Below are 16,514 nucleotides of genomic sequence, written 5' to 3'. Positions count from 1 at the left end.
GGCGGCATCGGGGGTCAGTGCCAGCAGCAGGCTGAGCGGTTGCCGACACGACAAGTCGGCAGAGGACTTCTAACTCAGCTTCCGCAGATCGGCGCGTCGGTCCTGTGCGCCAAAAACTCTCCCGAATGCGGTCGCCATTGGCAACTTGCTGCAGCAAGGTTTCAATGGTGGCCCAAAGGCCGGCAACCTCGTCGCGGAGATCCTGCATCTCCTGATTAGGATGCTGGGAGGGGCTGGCTCAGCCCGGATCTCAACTTTGGGGGAAGTAGCTGCTCCTGGTTGGCTGCCGGAGCAACAAAAGCAGCTGGGCTGATATTCTATTTAGTTATGAGTGACTGGTAAAAATGAGATGTACCAGGTGGTGGCGAGCAATGGCGCCCGAGATTGGGAGCGTGTGCGCCGTGCCATCACCGACTTCGGCTTCATTTTCGGCGCCTCGGAGCCCTTGCTTCCGCATCGAATCTTCAGGCGGCTGCAAGCGCACCAACGCGCAACTTTCTGCCGTGGTCCTTGTGATAGGCCTGTCGGCAAATCAGATCCCTTGCGACGCATTGCCGAGCGGGAGCCCAAACTTCCTGCCGTCGTATTGGCGAACTCATCCTCCATGGAGATCTGGACCTGAAGTCATCTTTGGGATGTCAGTTTCAAAGAAGCAATGCAAAAGTATGGTTACTTACCGGCTTGGCAACAGGTGCGGCGGTATCTTCTCGGCGGCTCCACAGCGTCTCCTCATCGCCATCATCTTCCGTTTTCTTCGGTGTCCACTTCGACATAGGCACGGCGTGCCTTTTTATTGGTCTGGGCAGGATGTCAGATAAGAGGTACTACAATCAGTAATAAGCTTACTGTGATAACGGACTCGCCTGGTTCCTCTTTCAAGTTCATCGTCACTGGTAATGATGGCCTTTGACTTCTGCGCTGCCGCTTGGACATGGCTGGGCGGCTGCGGCTCCGAGCACTTGAGGCACGGGGACGTTTCCGCGACTCAATTCCTCACCCGCGTTCCTCAGGCTCCTCCATCGCAGCCGCTTCCTGAGCTGAGATGGCCCGGGCGTGGCGGAGAAGCTGAGGCCGAAGGGCTCCGCGGTAGTTCCTGGTGGAAGGGAACAAAGGGTGAGTTTGATGCGGATATCGTCACCTCGAATGTTTCCCCAAGCGGGTGTGCCGGTGAGACCGGTCCTGGATGCATTCATGTGCTGCTGCAGTTCTGCAGCAGCCGACAAAAATTAGCGGCGAGAGGATGGTAAACACTCCTGCCATGAGACATCATTGCCTGGGTCTGCAAAAGATTAGGTAATGTTAGTGTGTTGAAGCAGAACTTACCAAAGCCCTGCCCATCTCCATCACTATAGTGAGATGTTCAGGATTGCCGGCATCTAATTGCCAAGCTTGGCCCAGAAGGTGCTCAATCTTGTCAGCGGCATCGCTGAAGGCCTTGTTAGCAGGTGGCGATGTTTGCATTCAAGGAGGACATGGTGTTTGTTTAAGTTTGGAATGAGGAACAGCGAAAAGTGGCAAACTATATATCTAACTCCGCTGTGACCACGGGTGGCAGTGGATTAGTTATACATTCATTGTGCGACGGCATTTACCGAACAAGGACCACTGCATCCAAGACGCTCCACAATTCACACATCCACAGCTGTGATACAACGGCACACATTGTTTTGGCCGGATGTTGACTGATCTGGCTAATTAAAGGTCGATCCACTGGTCCACAAGGGACCAAGCTTGGACATCGGTGACACCCGCCGAATGACACAATAAATTCAATCCCCAAAACCACATCATTATGTAATTGAAGTTCCGATTGTGTCATTTTATTTAAAGGCTCTGCCATGACATGTTTGGACTACAATTGCATCATGTCCAAACCTACCATCGCCACTCTCTCGGCAGAATCGATGTCCGATGAAATGGACTTGGACTTGGCCGATATCGCTGCCATATTTGAGTATGCTACCTCCCGCTTATCGGCAATTCAGACTGAGCTAGAGAGTACCCGGCACACCTTGCCAATAAAGACCCACCGGATCATAGGCCAGTACCTGAACTGGGAAGGAGAGGTAAGTATTTGCCTTGTCGGCTGCCCGCTGAGCTAATGAATCTTCAAGTCCTTTACATTGCCTTGGATGTCCTTCTGTGCCGGGCTCTCAATTAGCCCGCCGCTGTCTCGGAACCTCTGGTTCTTTGTCGGTGTGCTATCTATGAAGCAGGCCGGCCTGGTCACCAATTTTGAGGAGATCTACAATGCCTTAATGACCTTGCCGGCAGCGCCGGCTGGACCATGGCAAAAGGGCCGCCTCGCCAGGACTTATTGGACACCCTGGTGGATGAACACAGCCAACATCATAGCTGACGACAACTTTCTCCACACATACCCAAACTGTGTGCAGGTTCAGCAAATCATCGCCGAGCATTTCAAGCAATTGGTAAGGTTCTATCCACACAATTTGAGAAGTTCACTAACACCGGCCTTAGCCTGAGGGGAAAGTTCTAATTACCCCAGCCACATTGACCATCCCAATGTGCACGCCGGTTGCCGAGCAACTGTCCAATATCCACGCCAAGGTGCTTCACAAAGGCCAACTGATCGTGAAAATGCTGGAAGATAAGGTGGTCGAGGCCAAAATGGTGGCGGCCACAATGCTTCGGATGGACACCGCACTGGGGCAGGACATAGTTAAGGCCATCGCTGCCACCAAAAAATTGACAAAGTATTTGAAAAGGAAGGCGGCGCAATGAGCGGTGGGTCAGGGGCGACCGCCATTAGTGTTACCTTGTAATATAGCTGTACATAAATATCCTGACGTCTAATTTACTGCATGTTCCCCACCAATTACACTGACATGTTCCGGCGCCAGATGATTTATCATCACACCGAGGTATTTGAACATAACACATCGGTGTGAATCTCATTTGACTACAATGTGATCAGCTATTCCGCTCCTCACTGATGCTCTTGTCTAAACTTTTGTCGGGTGAAATGCCCATTTAGCCTCCTCCAAGAGACATTCATAGATTTTCCCCTGCCTACCCGCATAAGCCATGTGAGCTTCTTTTTTGGCTTCCTTCACAACGACGCCGAGACGTTTCCATTCCTCCGCCTTGTAACAAAAAAAATTGCAAGTCCAATCCATTTCATGCTGAACAAGTAAAATCTCCTCCGCCCAACAGTCTTTTAGAGCCTTTGCCCGGAGCCAATGTACCCGGTAAACTGGCACATCGGTGAGATCAGGAGAACCGACATGGCGCCGATGGGAATTGCTTACATTCATCCAACCAATCATTACTCTCGGAACCTCCTGCAACATCCAATGACCAAAACCACGGCAGCGTATTATTTCGCTGTCCTCGTGAGTTTGGATTGGCAACGGCGGTACTAACCTTGAGATGCTCCTTGGCTAGGGGCTGATATCGCCATAGTAAAGCATCATCGGCGCCGAGGCTGCAAAGTTGTTTGCGGCACTTCAAATAGATACTGGCTTGGATGCTGACCGCCCTATCAACCGAGTGCACCTGAGCCCAAGCTCAGGTGGCCGTTGCTTGAGATTTGGCAACCCTTACCGTCTTCCGAAAAATGACCACTTTGTCCGCCAAATAAACCCTGATGTTGTGCAAGGCATCATTGGCCTGGCCTTGCCGGAGGATAAGTTCTTGTTTTGCCAAATCATTGATGCCGATAGCAGTACATGTATCCTGCCCCAAATTGGACGGCAGGGGAATGACTGCCTTCTCTGGCTTAAAGACATTTCACTGATCGTCCATTTCTGCATCCGATTCTTCATCGAGGATGAGGAGATCTAGTTCCATGGCATGATCCTCATCATTGCCGGGCCTGTCGCCGAGGAACACAACCCCGGCCTCTCTCCATCAATCAATATCCCGTTGTAAGATGTCCCGGTGGTGGGCAATATATAACCGCTGTGTGTTGGTCGGTTGACCACCAACTTTCTTGATTTCCAATTGTAGTGTGACCTGGGCCTCCTCAATTGTTAAACCCTCTGCGAGCCATGTCGCTGCCCCTCGTCGCCGGATAGGCCCTGGGCCCCGTCCTTGTTCTGCTAATAATTGTATTTCCTGCTGCTTTCTCGTCAGCACTTTAGTTGAATCAGACTAGCCCTCCTGTACATCCTTCACACTGACCTTTCTGCAATTGTACTTCATAAATATCCATGGCTGTTGGATCACGGCGACAGCGTTGGTGCACCAACCTTTCTTGGCTTTCCCATTCTCGAACTTTCCCAGGATCGGCAGTTTCAGCAAGCTTTTCAAATGCCAGTCAGCTGTCAGCGGCCTCCCTGACCGCCTGATTGTACTTCTTGCAAAGGGACTTGCCTGTATGGCATATTATAAATTGTCAAATATCATTGGACAGAGGACTCACTCGTTCTGATCATTTTCATGAAGTTGTAATCATTCATTTGATAGTCCAAGCATTTCTTCTGGTGTGGAGTTCCCATGCCGCAAGCAGCTGGCGAAATGATATTTAATGGCGCCCATAGAGTCTCCATAATTTTGCCATCAATCCGAGTGGCACCCTCAATAAAATTTGATGCATATCTGACATAGCAGCTGTCTTGATGCCCATGCACATGCCACAGTCCAATCCCAGGGATAATATCCAGTTCCTTAGGTATCTCTAAGATTGAACTCTCAGTGATGTGGTCCTTCAAATGCTTGTGGTACTGACAGTTTACATCATAAAATGTCAGGGCACGGTGGATTCCATTGGCGTTCATTTTTAATGCCTCGCATAACACATAATCCATGTTCATCTGTCTGCATGACTTCAGCAACGGCATTTATTCACTGAGATATTGAGACACCTTTCTCCCTTCTGAAAATCGACCATGGTGTGAGGCACAAAGCAGCCATGCTGTGCACAGGCACAACCGCCGATGCCCATTGCTTCCAATCTATGACGGGATGCATTTGCCTGATTCACCGCACCATGGTTGTTGCATTCCGGTTGTTGAGAAGTGTCCTGTGCAACGGCTAAATGCTCCTCGTACAAGGCGTCTCCTACCATAAACCCATGGCCATCCATAAGAGAGACTTCATCGCCGGGATGTACTGGATGGAGATGCTCAGCTTTGAAGTTTCCGTCCATGATGAGCGACCTCATGTACAACCAACTTGGAGTCTGTAAATTTGATCCTTTGTTCACATTAGAATCTTCCATTTGTTCTCCGACAGGCAAAGTGACATTAATGCCTGGCTGGGGACACGCCAGACAAAAGAGGGCTAGATCTCCGGGTCTGACGTCCTTTTCCTCATGGCCGAATCCGTTCCTTTTGAGAAGCTTAAGTTTTCTCCATTGTCTTGCCACCCTCATCAGCTCCCAGTACCAGTCCTTTCACCCAATAAGTGATTGGCCCAGCGAGAGATGAACACACTCACCGGCACTAAATGCGGAAAGACGGTCATTGTCATCCTTCTCAATTTGCTGTAGTAATTCATCGCCGAAGTCCCGCACTCCAGGTTGTCTAGCAAGAAGTCATTTAGGACGTTGAAAGTAAATGCTGTCTTCAGTTTCAAGAAAGACGCCAGGAATAAGCCCATTTGAAACATTTGTATATCGGCGGCGGCGTTTGGGCATGTGCAATACTTCACCAGGTGTGTATGCATGCCGGACTTGTCAACTATTGTTGTTAATGTGCTGTTACCCTTGACAAATGGCACACCGGTCGGAAGGTCATCAGCGCACTTTGAACTCGGGTCGCCGCCGTCTTTGTCTTCTGAACTCTCTATGTCTGTAGTGTTGGCTTCCTCTTCCCCTGTAGTAAATACACTAGATTCCCCCACATCATCGTCCCATGGACATGGGTTTCCATTATGGCCAAGCCAGATCACGATCCCACTCTTGACCAAGCAACTTTCCTCAAAGAAGGAGCCTGTCCATTGGCTGACTCGATGGAAGGGAAGTCTCTGGTGCTGGGTTCTGCAACAACTTGTGCAATAGAGAGGCTCACCGAAGCACCCATGACATTTGTAGACACCATCTGTCCCACATATGATACATGACCGATCTGATGGAACCTCCCTTTCCAGCAGTATGTCAAGATATGCTTTTGTCTTCGGGACCCATTGTCTTATATAGTCGTTTTGACTCTTGAGTTCAGATAAGCAGAGTGTAAAAGGTAAGGGTGAGGAAAGGCTCACCAGGGATTTTGGCAGGTGCAGTGGAATGACCCGGTGATCATCAAGTCCCCCAAGAAAGTCATCTCCACCATGGTGAAGCATGTCATGAGACAGCTGCTTAGAGGCAGACTTGGTAGGGGTTGCTGGAACTGATTGGCTGATCATGGGTCTCTCCACCCATTTGCCCACCACCTTCCTGGTCCAATATGATTTCTGCCATTCTACCACTGCATACTTTCGTTTGGGTGTCCACTCTTGGAGTCTGGAACCTTTCATTTGTTCACTGCAATGAGAATCTGCAAGAAGGGCAAGAGGTTTCAATTGGCCGATGGAACATGATTCTTGGGTTAATTTGATCATACTCGGATCATATCAGATAGGAGTACATAATATTAAGACCTAGAATGTAATATAAGATGATCCGAAGAGAACAAAGCAACCATATCCATCAGAATTACATAATATTAGCTGTGATACAAGGAACACCACTTCATCTTGACTGAACATAACAATGATATATATGACAAGTGCCCAATATGAACTGTAATATATGATGAACCGAGCAGAACAGAGAAACCCTGTGCAATCTCGGCCAAGGAACCAAACCTTACTGCCCCATATCAACCAACTACAGTATTTCCAATTCTTGAACCATTCAGAATCACTATCATCCATAACCCAACATGCCAAGAACTCAATCTCCTACAGTCCTCTCACAGCAGACGAAGGTTCACTTGGACAAGGCAGAGGTTGTGGTCCTCAGGGACCATCTGGAGGACTGGAGGTCAGTGATAGGGAAAGAAAGATCAAGGGTGCCCGTTGCCATCTACAAGGAAGCATCACTGCAAGCTCCTACCAAGGACTGAGCCATATTGAAAGCTCGGAAAAAAGTTTGTGACAATTTACACTTATTGGAATGATGAGAGCATTGATCGAATGTTGATGGAAGATTTACAAGCAATGGTTGCAAAACCAATCTCGGCGGAAAAAAAATCCCAAGCCCCTCATCAAGTATGGCAGACGTTGGACGGCGAGGCAAGTCCTGATCCAGACTCATAAAGACCTCATCCGAGAGGAGACCGGGGAGATGGCTGGAAGTGAGGAGATGATCAGCAAGTGGCCAAAGGCAGCGAAGTCAGTGATTGATAGGTTGTCGGTGGAGGAGAGGGAACAGGTGCAAGCCACAGCGGAGAAATGGAACAATCAAGCGGCGCCGCCAGAGGTTCAAGCCGAGGTCACCGAGAGCAAGGGCACCGAGATGATTGAGCATTTCACCACCAAAATGTTCAAGCAAGCTGGAATGAGGGTTTGTGTGCTGTCTGCATAGAACAACAGCAAAGGGAAGCTCATGTTAGGAGGGTGTGTCATCTCATACATATGCTACATTCAACATTAACTGTGTGGAAGTCATGACTTCAATGAACAGTTTGGGAACGGCAAGAGCTTCATTAAAACAAGGGATTGGGACGGCATTTTTATGCCAGAATGGGGGGAATATGCTGGGGAGCAATTCGGTGAGATGCAAATTATTTGTGCTGGACCAAACATACTAATGTAGGTGTAGATGCAGAAGATGGGGAAGAGCCCCTGACGGTGAAGTCAAAGAAGCGGCAGCACAGGAAGCTTGTTGAGCTCGAAGAAGATGCCGAAGGTTGGCCGATGCTCCCGGATACAATGAGATGGAATTGTGCCGAGCAACAACACATGATTCGATCTTTCCTCACGAAGCTATACAGTATGTACTTTTTATTTGACGTTAGAAATTATTTACACAAAGCATAGGGATGTGTGGGGGTGAAGACACCCTCAAGTCAGCGGTGCCCTGGGGAGATGTAAGCCAGGACCCATCGGCGTTCTTTGACAGTACACAATGGCCCGCCGGTGTGCAGTTCAAGGAACCCTCCAAGATGGACATATCAGATGCAAGTACTTTGCTACAATTCTTGTTCGCCTGGCAAGGAAAAAACATTCAACCCACCTTTTCATTCACGGCATGGCAAGATTCTGATGGAGACATCTGTGAGGCCATTGTGTTCCCAGCACCCCTGCACGCCGGCAGCAATGCAAACCATGCCCATCGGAGACAACAAAAGGCTCACCGGGCCATCAAGGATAGCATTTCGGAGGATGAGTTAGATAGCGATAATGATGGCTCATCAAGTGAAGATGACGGGCCACTTTTCACTGCCCGAAGGAAAGATGTCACGCCACCATGGCAGGCAACTCTCCCAGTGAACAAGCCCAAGCCTTGCAAGATGCAATCTGACCCTGCTCCCCAATGGCGAAGTGTACGGCAGATGTCAGCAGCCGTCAGCGATGTGGCAAAACCTGTGATTGCCGCAGTCAGCAATACCAAGGAGCCTGCGAGGACTCAGAAGAAGGCCGTGAAGCAGCCATCCACATCCTTGGGTGCTATCACAAGAGGCAAGGAGGTGACATATGCCGCCGATAAAAAGCCCAGGGGGTCAAAGCGCCGTGCTCCTGACGCTGTTAGTGATACACTGGCGAAGAGAACCAGAAGCAGGACATTTGCGCTGGAGTCATCTTTGGGTACACATGGCAAGAAGTAATCATACAATCGCATATCAGTAGAATACCAACAATCAATTCACTTTATGACCGGTGCAACACCGGTCTCATGCATATACAACAAATGAAGCTGCAAACCTATGTACAAGTGATTGGTATATGTATTGTGTAAACTAGTCACTGCCGGCAGACTTTCCCTCTGCCTTCTGCACCTCTTTGGACAGAGAGTCCACCAATGGAACAACTCTGGCCTGCACCGCTGCCATGTGATGCAAGTGGATCAAATCTTTGAAAATCCGGGTCAATTTATCTCTGCTCTCACAGAACGCTGACATGATGATCTGGTTGCTGTCCAGGACTTCATCGGGCTTAGGAGGCTGGACATCATCGCTGGGGTTGACTATGCTGCCAAGCATTAACTGGGCAAGCTTATCAACTAGGAATAGTCAGTAGAGTTGTACCGGACCAAGAAGTGATTCTTACATTCATCTCCTCCAAGGTGTTTGACTATGTTGATTGCCGCCTTCTCGGCATCGCCGACCATGCTCAAAAGGGAAGGCCAAGGTTCGGATGATTCAGCGGAATTGCTCGGCATGCATTTCTTTGGAAATGCGAACTCCACATTTGGTAGGCCCTTCAGTGTGTATGCCACGTCCATCTGAGTGGGAGCGGGCGGCATGGCTGCTGGTCCAGCCGCCCTAACCGGAAGAGGTTGCCAATCTCCCACTTTAGCCAGAGGAGCTTGACAATTGAATGGAAATGCTGTGAATACATGTCAATATAAATAAACACAAGATGTTGTGTAGGACTGACTTACGTGTATTGGAGAGATCATATCCCACATGAAGTGGTGGACCCGGCGCAGGTGTTGGCGATAGATTCCAACCAAAGTTGAAGGCTGGCTTTGGTATTGGAGGCGGAGGAGTGGGGATGACAGTTGGTGTCGCTGACCATTGCGGAGTGACATCTAAGTCCATTCCAAAATTGAATGGTGTCGTAACCGGTGTGACCGGATCATTTGTCGCAACTGGTGTGTTCCAGCCGAAGTCCAATATTGGCCGAGCTACTGGAGGCGGTGTGGGTGATGCCTCTATGCCAGCGTCAAACCCAAAGTTGAATGCCGGTTGGAGGATTGGCGGGGTGAGTTCCCGAGGTTCAAACCCAAAATTAAACCTGGACAGCGGCCCTGGCGGCACCGTCGCAGTGTCAGCCTGTGCAGCTGCTGGCCGAGGTGAGAGTGAAACATTGAGGTTAGTGTCAAACCCGAAGTTAAAGGCCGGTTGGTCCAGCGGTGTGGGTTGAGGTTCAAACCCGAAGTTGAGCTTATATGGCAGTGCCGACACCGTATCCGCCATGTTAACTTGGGAATGCACAGGGGGAGCCCCAAACCCAAAATACATCACTGAAAGAAATCATAAAGTAAGCTTTGATCTTGGCATGAAATGAGACTTACTGCTTGAAGTGTCGCCAGCGTTAGATGATGGCGCTTGAGATTCAAACTCGTCGTCCATCGGGATATCGAAATGGATGCAGCGGTCGTTTAAATGAGCCATGGTAGTCGATGGTACCAATCAGTGTTAAATGGAAGGGAGATGGCGACCTCTGGATGCTGGCATTAAATATCACACGACTGTGGTTTGGTCCATGGCAGGGTTTAAATGTGGGCCACACAACAATGGATGTTTGCCATGAGAAATCAGGCACGTTACCCATCACAGTGCTTCTCCGGCCTCATGGCACCGGGTCCCGAGCCGATCTATGTGGACTTCAAATTTCAATTGGTCCACTTTCACATATATTGTCAGAATTAATCTTGTGGACTTTTGCCTTTGTTTCCGCCCACATATGATGCCATCCACAACAGTTTCCAACAAAGCACCTGAAGATGCTGCTGCTCGAGTGCAACAACTGGTGGCTCAAGCTATGCAGTTGAAGAATGGCCCCGCTGGCCATTTCATGATGGCCATGGAAATCACAAAAAATTTGGTGAGTATGCCATGATGAACAATGGACTGGGGCTGAATCAACACCAGTCACCGGTGTTTGAACCACATGGACGATCAGCGAGCATGATTTCGCCATTGTTGCTATCGGCGGCGATGGAGTTGCAGTCGCATTTGGACCCGGTGACTCACCAATCCTGTATAAGTATCCCCATATGGGGCAACATTATTATGGATGATCGCCACATTGAGAAACATCCTTTGTACCGGAAGGCTCTCAAGTTTATTGCTTCCTCAAGCCCATCGCCATTGTCCCACCCTCCGGTACAACCGGCTGAGGCGGTGATTGACAATGCAACGGAGGACCCGCCAGTTGCGTCAAAACCCAAGCCAAAGCCAAATCATATCCATAAGAAAACACTGAAGGTCATGGATAGTTCTGAAAGTGATGGCATCAAAATCATTGACCATGTAGTTGCCACTAACACCGCTCCGCCGGACATTCGGAAAGGCAGTAGCAAGCACACTGTCTCTCAGGATCAGAGCGATGAAACCACACTGGTGGAAATTTTGCAAGGGAATACCATTGTGGTTAGGGAGAGGCCCATGCCGAAGCAAAAGCAGATCCAGGCTGCCGGCGGATGTGAACTCAAGCCGGCTGTGAGGGACTGAAAGGGTAAGGGCAAAGAGGTCCCACCGCAGGTGGATAGTGCAGACGGCCATAGTAGCACACAGTTGCGCAGGAAAAGATCCAGGGACTCCAGTCAGAATGAGCAGGTTACGAAAAGCACGCCATCAGCCACCCGTCCGCCGGTGTCCGCCGACACCGGCGATCAATGCAAACCATGGTTTGAACATCCTATTCCTCTGCCGGTATGGATCACATTATTTTTGCGTTTCTTTTTCATCATGATGCTTCTGTAGACCACGGACACCAGCAAGGTTACGATAGGCAAGCGGCACAAAAGTAGCCACCGGCACACTCCGTGAAAGGAAGACGAGAAAGACCTCTCGCCGGCAGCTACCAGCGACATTGTGAAAGGTATGGAGGATATTCAGCCGGTAAGTATGGAAGTCCGTGTTGTGTGAATGTTCGTTGACGTGTTATAGAATACCGAGTATATTGGGTCTGATGACCATGTGACTGGGATAAGAGATGCCGGTTCAATGAGGCACTCTTTACCACCCATCACCACTGTGTCCGCACGTTCGTCACTGGAATCATCTGCAGTGACAATGCACGCAGTGATGCCACCACGGCGCTCGCATCCGCCACCATCACGCACCGAGGTCATGGACGTTGATGTGCCCACAGATGCAGTAGTGAAGGACTTGCAAGCAATGACGCTCCAGGTCAGAAATGACTCGGCATTACTCTCACACAATCATGAAGACTTTCACAGTACCATCGACGACCTATGCAATCAGGTTGCTGAACTCCGTGTTTGTAATGCTGCCGCCGCCAACTCCCTTGATGCGTTGAATGTCCATGTCGCCGCTCAGGATGCCGAGATGAAAACAATGGAGAGATTGCATGCCAATGTTGCCATGCTTCAGGAGCAAGTTCGCGTCTTGCATGCAGAATCTCGGACACATGAGAACCAGCTCCGTGCAGCTGATGTTAAATTGGCATCACAGGGGAGTACGACTGCTGTATTGCAGGACGCCTATGAGTCCCTCCAACAATGTTTGATCCCTACTCCGTCCATACCTCCCCATTACAATAATGCCGTGTTCTTTCCTGGTTCCAGTCACCAGACTCCCTATAGTCACGGCCCTAGTGTGAGCCAGGCCCAGGCGATGGAAAGGTTATACTTTAACTTTACCCCAGGGCCGTCCACGGCCACCGGACCATCAGTCGCAACTGCCTCGGCAGGCGCTCGCCTTGCGGGAGACATGGATGCAACTCCAGGTCCGTCAGCTGCAGCTGGTGCATCTATTAGCTCTCGCATGGATGCACCTTCAGGTGGTCGTATGTCAAGGAGTTCTCAAAGCAATGATACCCCCGGTGCATCGGCCTCCGGATCTTGCCACAATTAGATAGTGTTTCATACACATGGTCTTTCTATTTGTAGATACGTTGAAATAGGCGCCGCCTAGTGTGATATGTGATCAATTACGTGCTCAATTTAAGTATGTCATTTTTACGCAAATATCTCCGGTGTCTGCAGACCAGCATATGTAATTACGTGCGACATGTGTTGCACCGGCGAGGCTCGGGCATGCATCCCTCATTACTGGTCGCCCCGCACAATGTTCCTTACGTCCTATGAATAAAGTTTGATAAGCCAGTATCATAAAAAGTCAGCAATGATACAGTTTCCGTCCCCCATGCATGAATCCCATTCCTGCTGATTGGGCATTGGCCACCACTCATCTTGCTAGTGACTATGTCTCCCGGCAGTTTTGTTCCATTGTCAGAGCGATGCCCAAGGTCCTCCCTCCCCCAGAGCTCGATGTCATTTTGCTTGTGGCCTGCTGCAATCTTGCACAGCGCCTCGCTGAGGCATATCTCAATCCAGGTTTGACCTTGCCACCCGTCCGCTGCTCATTCTGACTTGTCATCAGTGACAATCAACTTTGATTTGGTATGCTATTCGGAAGTGTTGCATATGCAGGAAACCGGCATTAATTCTCGGCGCAAAGAATCTCTTCTAGAGCGATATCCGCCGGGTGGTCAGCTTATCCTTGAGTGGCCTACTGTTGTGCTGGACCGATTCGGCGTTATTGTTCTATGGTATCTTCCCAGGGCGATTGATGAGGCAATAAAGGTGGGTGCTCAACACCCGCTGATGGTGTTTATTGACTTTAGTAGAATGATATGTTGGCGGCAACCATGATGATGTCGGACCATTTGGGTAAAAGCGTTAGCCGAACTTCCGCCATGAAAGGGAAATGGCGCACGCACCAGAGCAGTTTTCAAAGCAGTGAACATGGCCTTACTCTGGGTTGCATCAATTTATCTCCGGGATGGTTTCTGCAAGGTCATCTGGTATGTCGGCAATTTATGGCCTGAAGTACTGGCTCATGTCACTAGGCTCCAAAGTTTCATCCGGAAGTATCGGCAACTCTTAAACAGGACGGGCCAACTTTATGTCAGGCGATCCGGCGACCGGCGGTTTTGGCTGCTGCTGCATTGAGAGTCATGCATGGTAGCTTATACTGGTCGTCTTTGACAACACAGCTCGGCCTTGGTCTATGGGCAGACAATAATCAACTTAAGGAAATGGGGAATTGCCTGAGAGAATGGGCTTCTTCATTTATAGTTCTCGCCGTGATGTGCAATCATTGTTCACCGCTTCACTGAGACTCTCAATCCCTTGCTCAATGGTTCGATATCATGACCGGTATCGGCGATTATGGACCGGCGTAAATGAAATTTCCAAATATTGGCATTGAAATTGCCTATAATTCAGGTGTTATGGTTGGTACTTCGGGCAGAGTTGTTAGGCATGGGGTAGACAGTGTGATCGGCGATAGAGTTAGCTGGGTGTGGTACATGAGGGATGATATTTACAAATTTGTTGATATACCCCGAGGACACTATTCCAAGTACGAGTCAATAATCGCTGATGCATTCTGTTGTAGATAGAAGCATAGCAGATATGATATCTATGAATTATGAGTACTTTTTATTACTAGTGAACATTTATTATGTGTCCGATGGATAAGTGATTTGCTTGTAGCACCATGTCGCCGTCACGCCGCACGTTGGGATTTGTTATGCGGGCCTACCGGTTTCTAACATACCAGGCCTGGGCCCACCCCTGTAAAGGATCCCGCTCCCAGGCCTGTGGTTGCCGTCACATACCGATGGTGAGCCCATGCTACACATGACCGGTATCTGGGCCCTCCCGACAGTGGAGGTGTATATGGGTCAGGCCGGGTTGCATTAACCGCGGTGGTGTTGTGGGCCCCACCGGCTGGTATGCATACAAACTGTGTGGGCCCATCCTAGCGATTTATCATACGGCCCACCTGAGCGCCAACCTTCGGGGCCTAAGCCCATTTGTATGTGTAATGGCTGCTGCCAGGCCCACCCCTCCATCCTGCATTGCATGAATGGGCCCATTCCTTTGGTTAGCACAGGACTCCATTGATTGGACATCCACCGTGTTACACCGCTGATGCACGGTGTAAATGTAATGCAATCGCCACTAGTAGTCAGTCTATTGCATCGCCGCCCATAAATTCAAAATGGCACCCACCCACCGCGTTGTAGAGACTCATGCCTCTCATGGCATGATATGGCAGTTTCCACTAAGGGAGTATACAGCACCAACTTGCAGCACCACTCTGTGTACTGTCCACAGCAATTCCTATATGAGGCGCAGCTTTCCTGCGCTTGCGCGCCCTATAGCGCCAGCCATCCAGATGCATCCATCCACTGTCCACCAAGCTCCCTAGTGCGTATATTTCCATTTCCTTTATTAGCATAGTGTTCCACCTTTATTTTTATCATGGACTCTCACCCATATATATCCTTACATACCTACTCGGTAGCGCTTCGGCTCCGCATGACTGCGCTTAGGCGTGCTATATAAGCGCCAGCAGTACTTACTTTTCGGAAAACTTTACTTTTGACTTGAGTACCACCCACTATTTACCTAGCTGAACATAGTAGAAATCTATTTGTCTGCACTTTGCACCTCTCTTCACTTGTCTTACATCTTATCCTCACTTAAGCTTACTCTTTCTCATTTCCACACACACGCACGCGTGTTCCCGCGCCTTCGTACCTTGCGCGCACCTGCGCTTTCTTGCGCCTCGCTTCAGCACGTACCTCTAGATCTTTGCTGCACTCACTTCCCTTTAGGGTCGAACACGCTTGTCTCCTCAAGTAATGCAGACTAGGCAACACACGACCTACAACATTTTATAGATACTGTCAGGAGCATCATTTGTTCCTAGCAGTATTGTTGTTTCTACAGCGTATCAGGGGCGCAAGGCGCCGACCGTCCGGCGACATCTGGGCATGTGTTCGCTGGCTGGAACAACCATTCATTTTTGCTGGCAGCCATTTACTTTTTAATTCTCCGGTGTGTTTCATTTCCTCACCACCCATAATATCACCGGTGAAAGTATTCCAGTGATCCCCGAAACCTGTGGGCCCACTCAAGACTGTTGAGCAATCACTTTTCTGCTTTACCTCGGGTCCACCTGTAAGCACAATATATTCAATCCAGAGACCCATGGGCCCGCCCAAGCTGTTGATGAATATAAGGCATGGGCCCTAGCCTAGCCATGGGGTACACAACCACAAAGGGCCCACTCTATGACACCTACTTACAATTATAATGTGGGCCCAGGTGGGTTGGCCCATATCACTTGGCAGAAATGTCAAGGTGGGCTGGACAGTAAGTAAGGAGATATGTCACTGTATTATGTGATCTGATAATAGACATGAAAAAACCTTTTTGTGAGCCGGTTGAAGTTGAAGTTCAGTAGAGCTAGACAATGCACGTTTGCGGTTTGTTGAGCTGGTGGAGGTCGAGGTTGAATAAATGTTCTCAGCATCCAAGAGGCGAGCAGATGGCTTAGAGGTCCAAATGGATCGTCGAGCACCAGCTGTAACTGGTGTTGGTTTGTGCCCAGTATTCAGTAGCATAGAGAAGGCATCTTGAGGAGGATTAGTAGATGATGATGGCTGGGGGGCAGACGACGTGGTGTCAAGGGGGACAGAATCATCGGGATCATGGTAGAAGACAATGTCCTTGGCATCCTTGAGAGAACCATCAGCATTGACAGTGCATAAGTCTGAATGAGCCATGTTGAATATATTGCTCACCTGCTGAGGCTTGCACATTTTATGTGCAAGCAAATCAGACAGCCGGTGGACAAACAGCCGGTGGAGGATCGTAATAGCATCGTAGGGTGTTGGTATAATAAGGATCTTGG

The 16,514-nt window shown here is 49.5% G+C and overlaps 8 protein-coding genes across 8 annotated transcripts; 4 read left to right on the top strand and 4 right to left on the bottom strand.

Annotated features, from left to right (window-relative positions):
* Window positions 1–215: 215 nt before the first annotated feature.
* On the bottom strand, window positions 216–1,461 carry F5891DRAFT_987478 (uncharacterized protein; the record flags this gene model as incomplete). Its single annotated transcript, XM_041377913.1, has 6 exons — window positions 216–309; window positions 356–618; window positions 678–798; window positions 892–1,207; window positions 1,252–1,279; window positions 1,324–1,461. The coding sequence occupies 6 exons, from the start codon at window positions 1,459–1,461 to the stop codon at window positions 216–218; spliced, it is 960 nt and encodes a 319-aa protein (XP_041217419.1).
* Window positions 1,462–1,865: 404 nt separating this feature from the next.
* On the top strand, window positions 1,866–2,745 carry F5891DRAFT_1198757 (uncharacterized protein; the record flags this gene model as incomplete). The annotated part of the gene is made up of 3 exons (XM_041368668.1): window positions 1,866–2,066; window positions 2,115–2,432; window positions 2,482–2,745. 3 exons carry the CDS (start codon window positions 1,866–1,868, stop codon window positions 2,743–2,745), a joined length of 783 nt encoding a protein of 260 aa, XP_041217418.1.
* Window positions 2,746–2,966: 221 nt separating this feature from the next.
* Window positions 2,967–6,025, bottom strand: F5891DRAFT_987476 (uncharacterized protein; the record flags this gene model as incomplete). Its single annotated transcript, XM_041377912.1, has 10 exons — window positions 2,967–3,217; window positions 3,273–3,519; window positions 3,568–3,741; window positions 3,952–4,100; window positions 4,147–4,267; window positions 4,307–4,338; window positions 4,388–4,782; window positions 4,830–5,356; window positions 5,404–5,944; window positions 5,976–6,025. The coding sequence occupies 10 exons, from the start codon at window positions 6,023–6,025 to the stop codon at window positions 2,967–2,969; spliced, it is 2,487 nt and encodes an 828-aa protein (XP_041217417.1).
* A 2,821-nt stretch (window positions 6,026–8,846) lies between these two features.
* On the bottom strand, window positions 8,847–10,226 carry F5891DRAFT_1198754 (uncharacterized protein; the record flags this gene model as incomplete). Its single annotated transcript, XM_041368667.1, has 4 exons — window positions 8,847–9,109; window positions 9,157–9,435; window positions 9,491–10,075; window positions 10,127–10,226. The coding sequence occupies 4 exons, from the start codon at window positions 10,224–10,226 to the stop codon at window positions 8,847–8,849; spliced, it is 1,227 nt and encodes a 408-aa protein (XP_041217416.1).
* Window positions 10,227–10,521: 295 nt separating this feature from the next.
* On the top strand, window positions 10,522–12,656 carry F5891DRAFT_1198753 (uncharacterized protein; the record flags this gene model as incomplete). The annotated part of the gene is made up of 6 exons (XM_041368666.1): window positions 10,522–10,659; window positions 10,707–11,276; window positions 11,298–11,489; window positions 11,541–11,558; window positions 11,610–11,678; window positions 11,727–12,656. 6 exons carry the CDS (start codon window positions 10,522–10,524, stop codon window positions 12,654–12,656), a joined length of 1,917 nt encoding a protein of 638 aa, XP_041217415.1.
* A 295-nt stretch (window positions 12,657–12,951) lies between these two features.
* Window positions 12,952–13,923, top strand: F5891DRAFT_1198752 (uncharacterized protein; the record flags this gene model as incomplete). The annotated part of the gene is made up of 4 exons (XM_041368665.1): window positions 12,952–13,138; window positions 13,185–13,387; window positions 13,432–13,608; window positions 13,654–13,923. The coding sequence occupies 4 exons, from the start codon at window positions 12,952–12,954 to the stop codon at window positions 13,921–13,923; spliced, it is 837 nt and encodes a 278-aa protein (XP_041217414.1).
* A 66-nt stretch (window positions 13,924–13,989) lies between these two features.
* Window positions 13,990–14,169, top strand: F5891DRAFT_935774 (uncharacterized protein; the record flags this gene model as incomplete). Its single annotated transcript, XM_041374044.1, has 1 exon — window positions 13,990–14,169. A coding segment is annotated over one exon (180 nt), but the record flags the coding sequence as incomplete, so codon positions are not given.
* A 1,821-nt stretch (window positions 14,170–15,990) lies between these two features.
* Window positions 15,991–16,386, bottom strand: F5891DRAFT_1198751 (uncharacterized protein; the record flags this gene model as incomplete). Its single annotated transcript, XM_041368664.1, has 1 exon — window positions 15,991–16,386. The coding sequence occupies one exon, from the start codon at window positions 16,384–16,386 to the stop codon at window positions 15,991–15,993; it is 396 nt and encodes a 131-aa protein (XP_041217412.1).
* Window positions 16,387–16,514: the final 128 nt, after the last annotated feature.

Source organism: Suillus fuscotomentosus (genome assembly GCF_016647785.1).
Source record: "Suillus fuscotomentosus strain FC203 chromosome Unknown F5891scaffold_162, whole genome shotgun sequence".
Lineage (NCBI taxonomy): Eukaryota > Fungi > Basidiomycota > Agaricomycetes > Boletales > Suillaceae > Suillus > Suillus fuscotomentosus.
The sequence above is the reverse complement of the archived record's forward strand: the minus strand, read 5'-3'. Positions and strand labels throughout refer to the sequence as shown.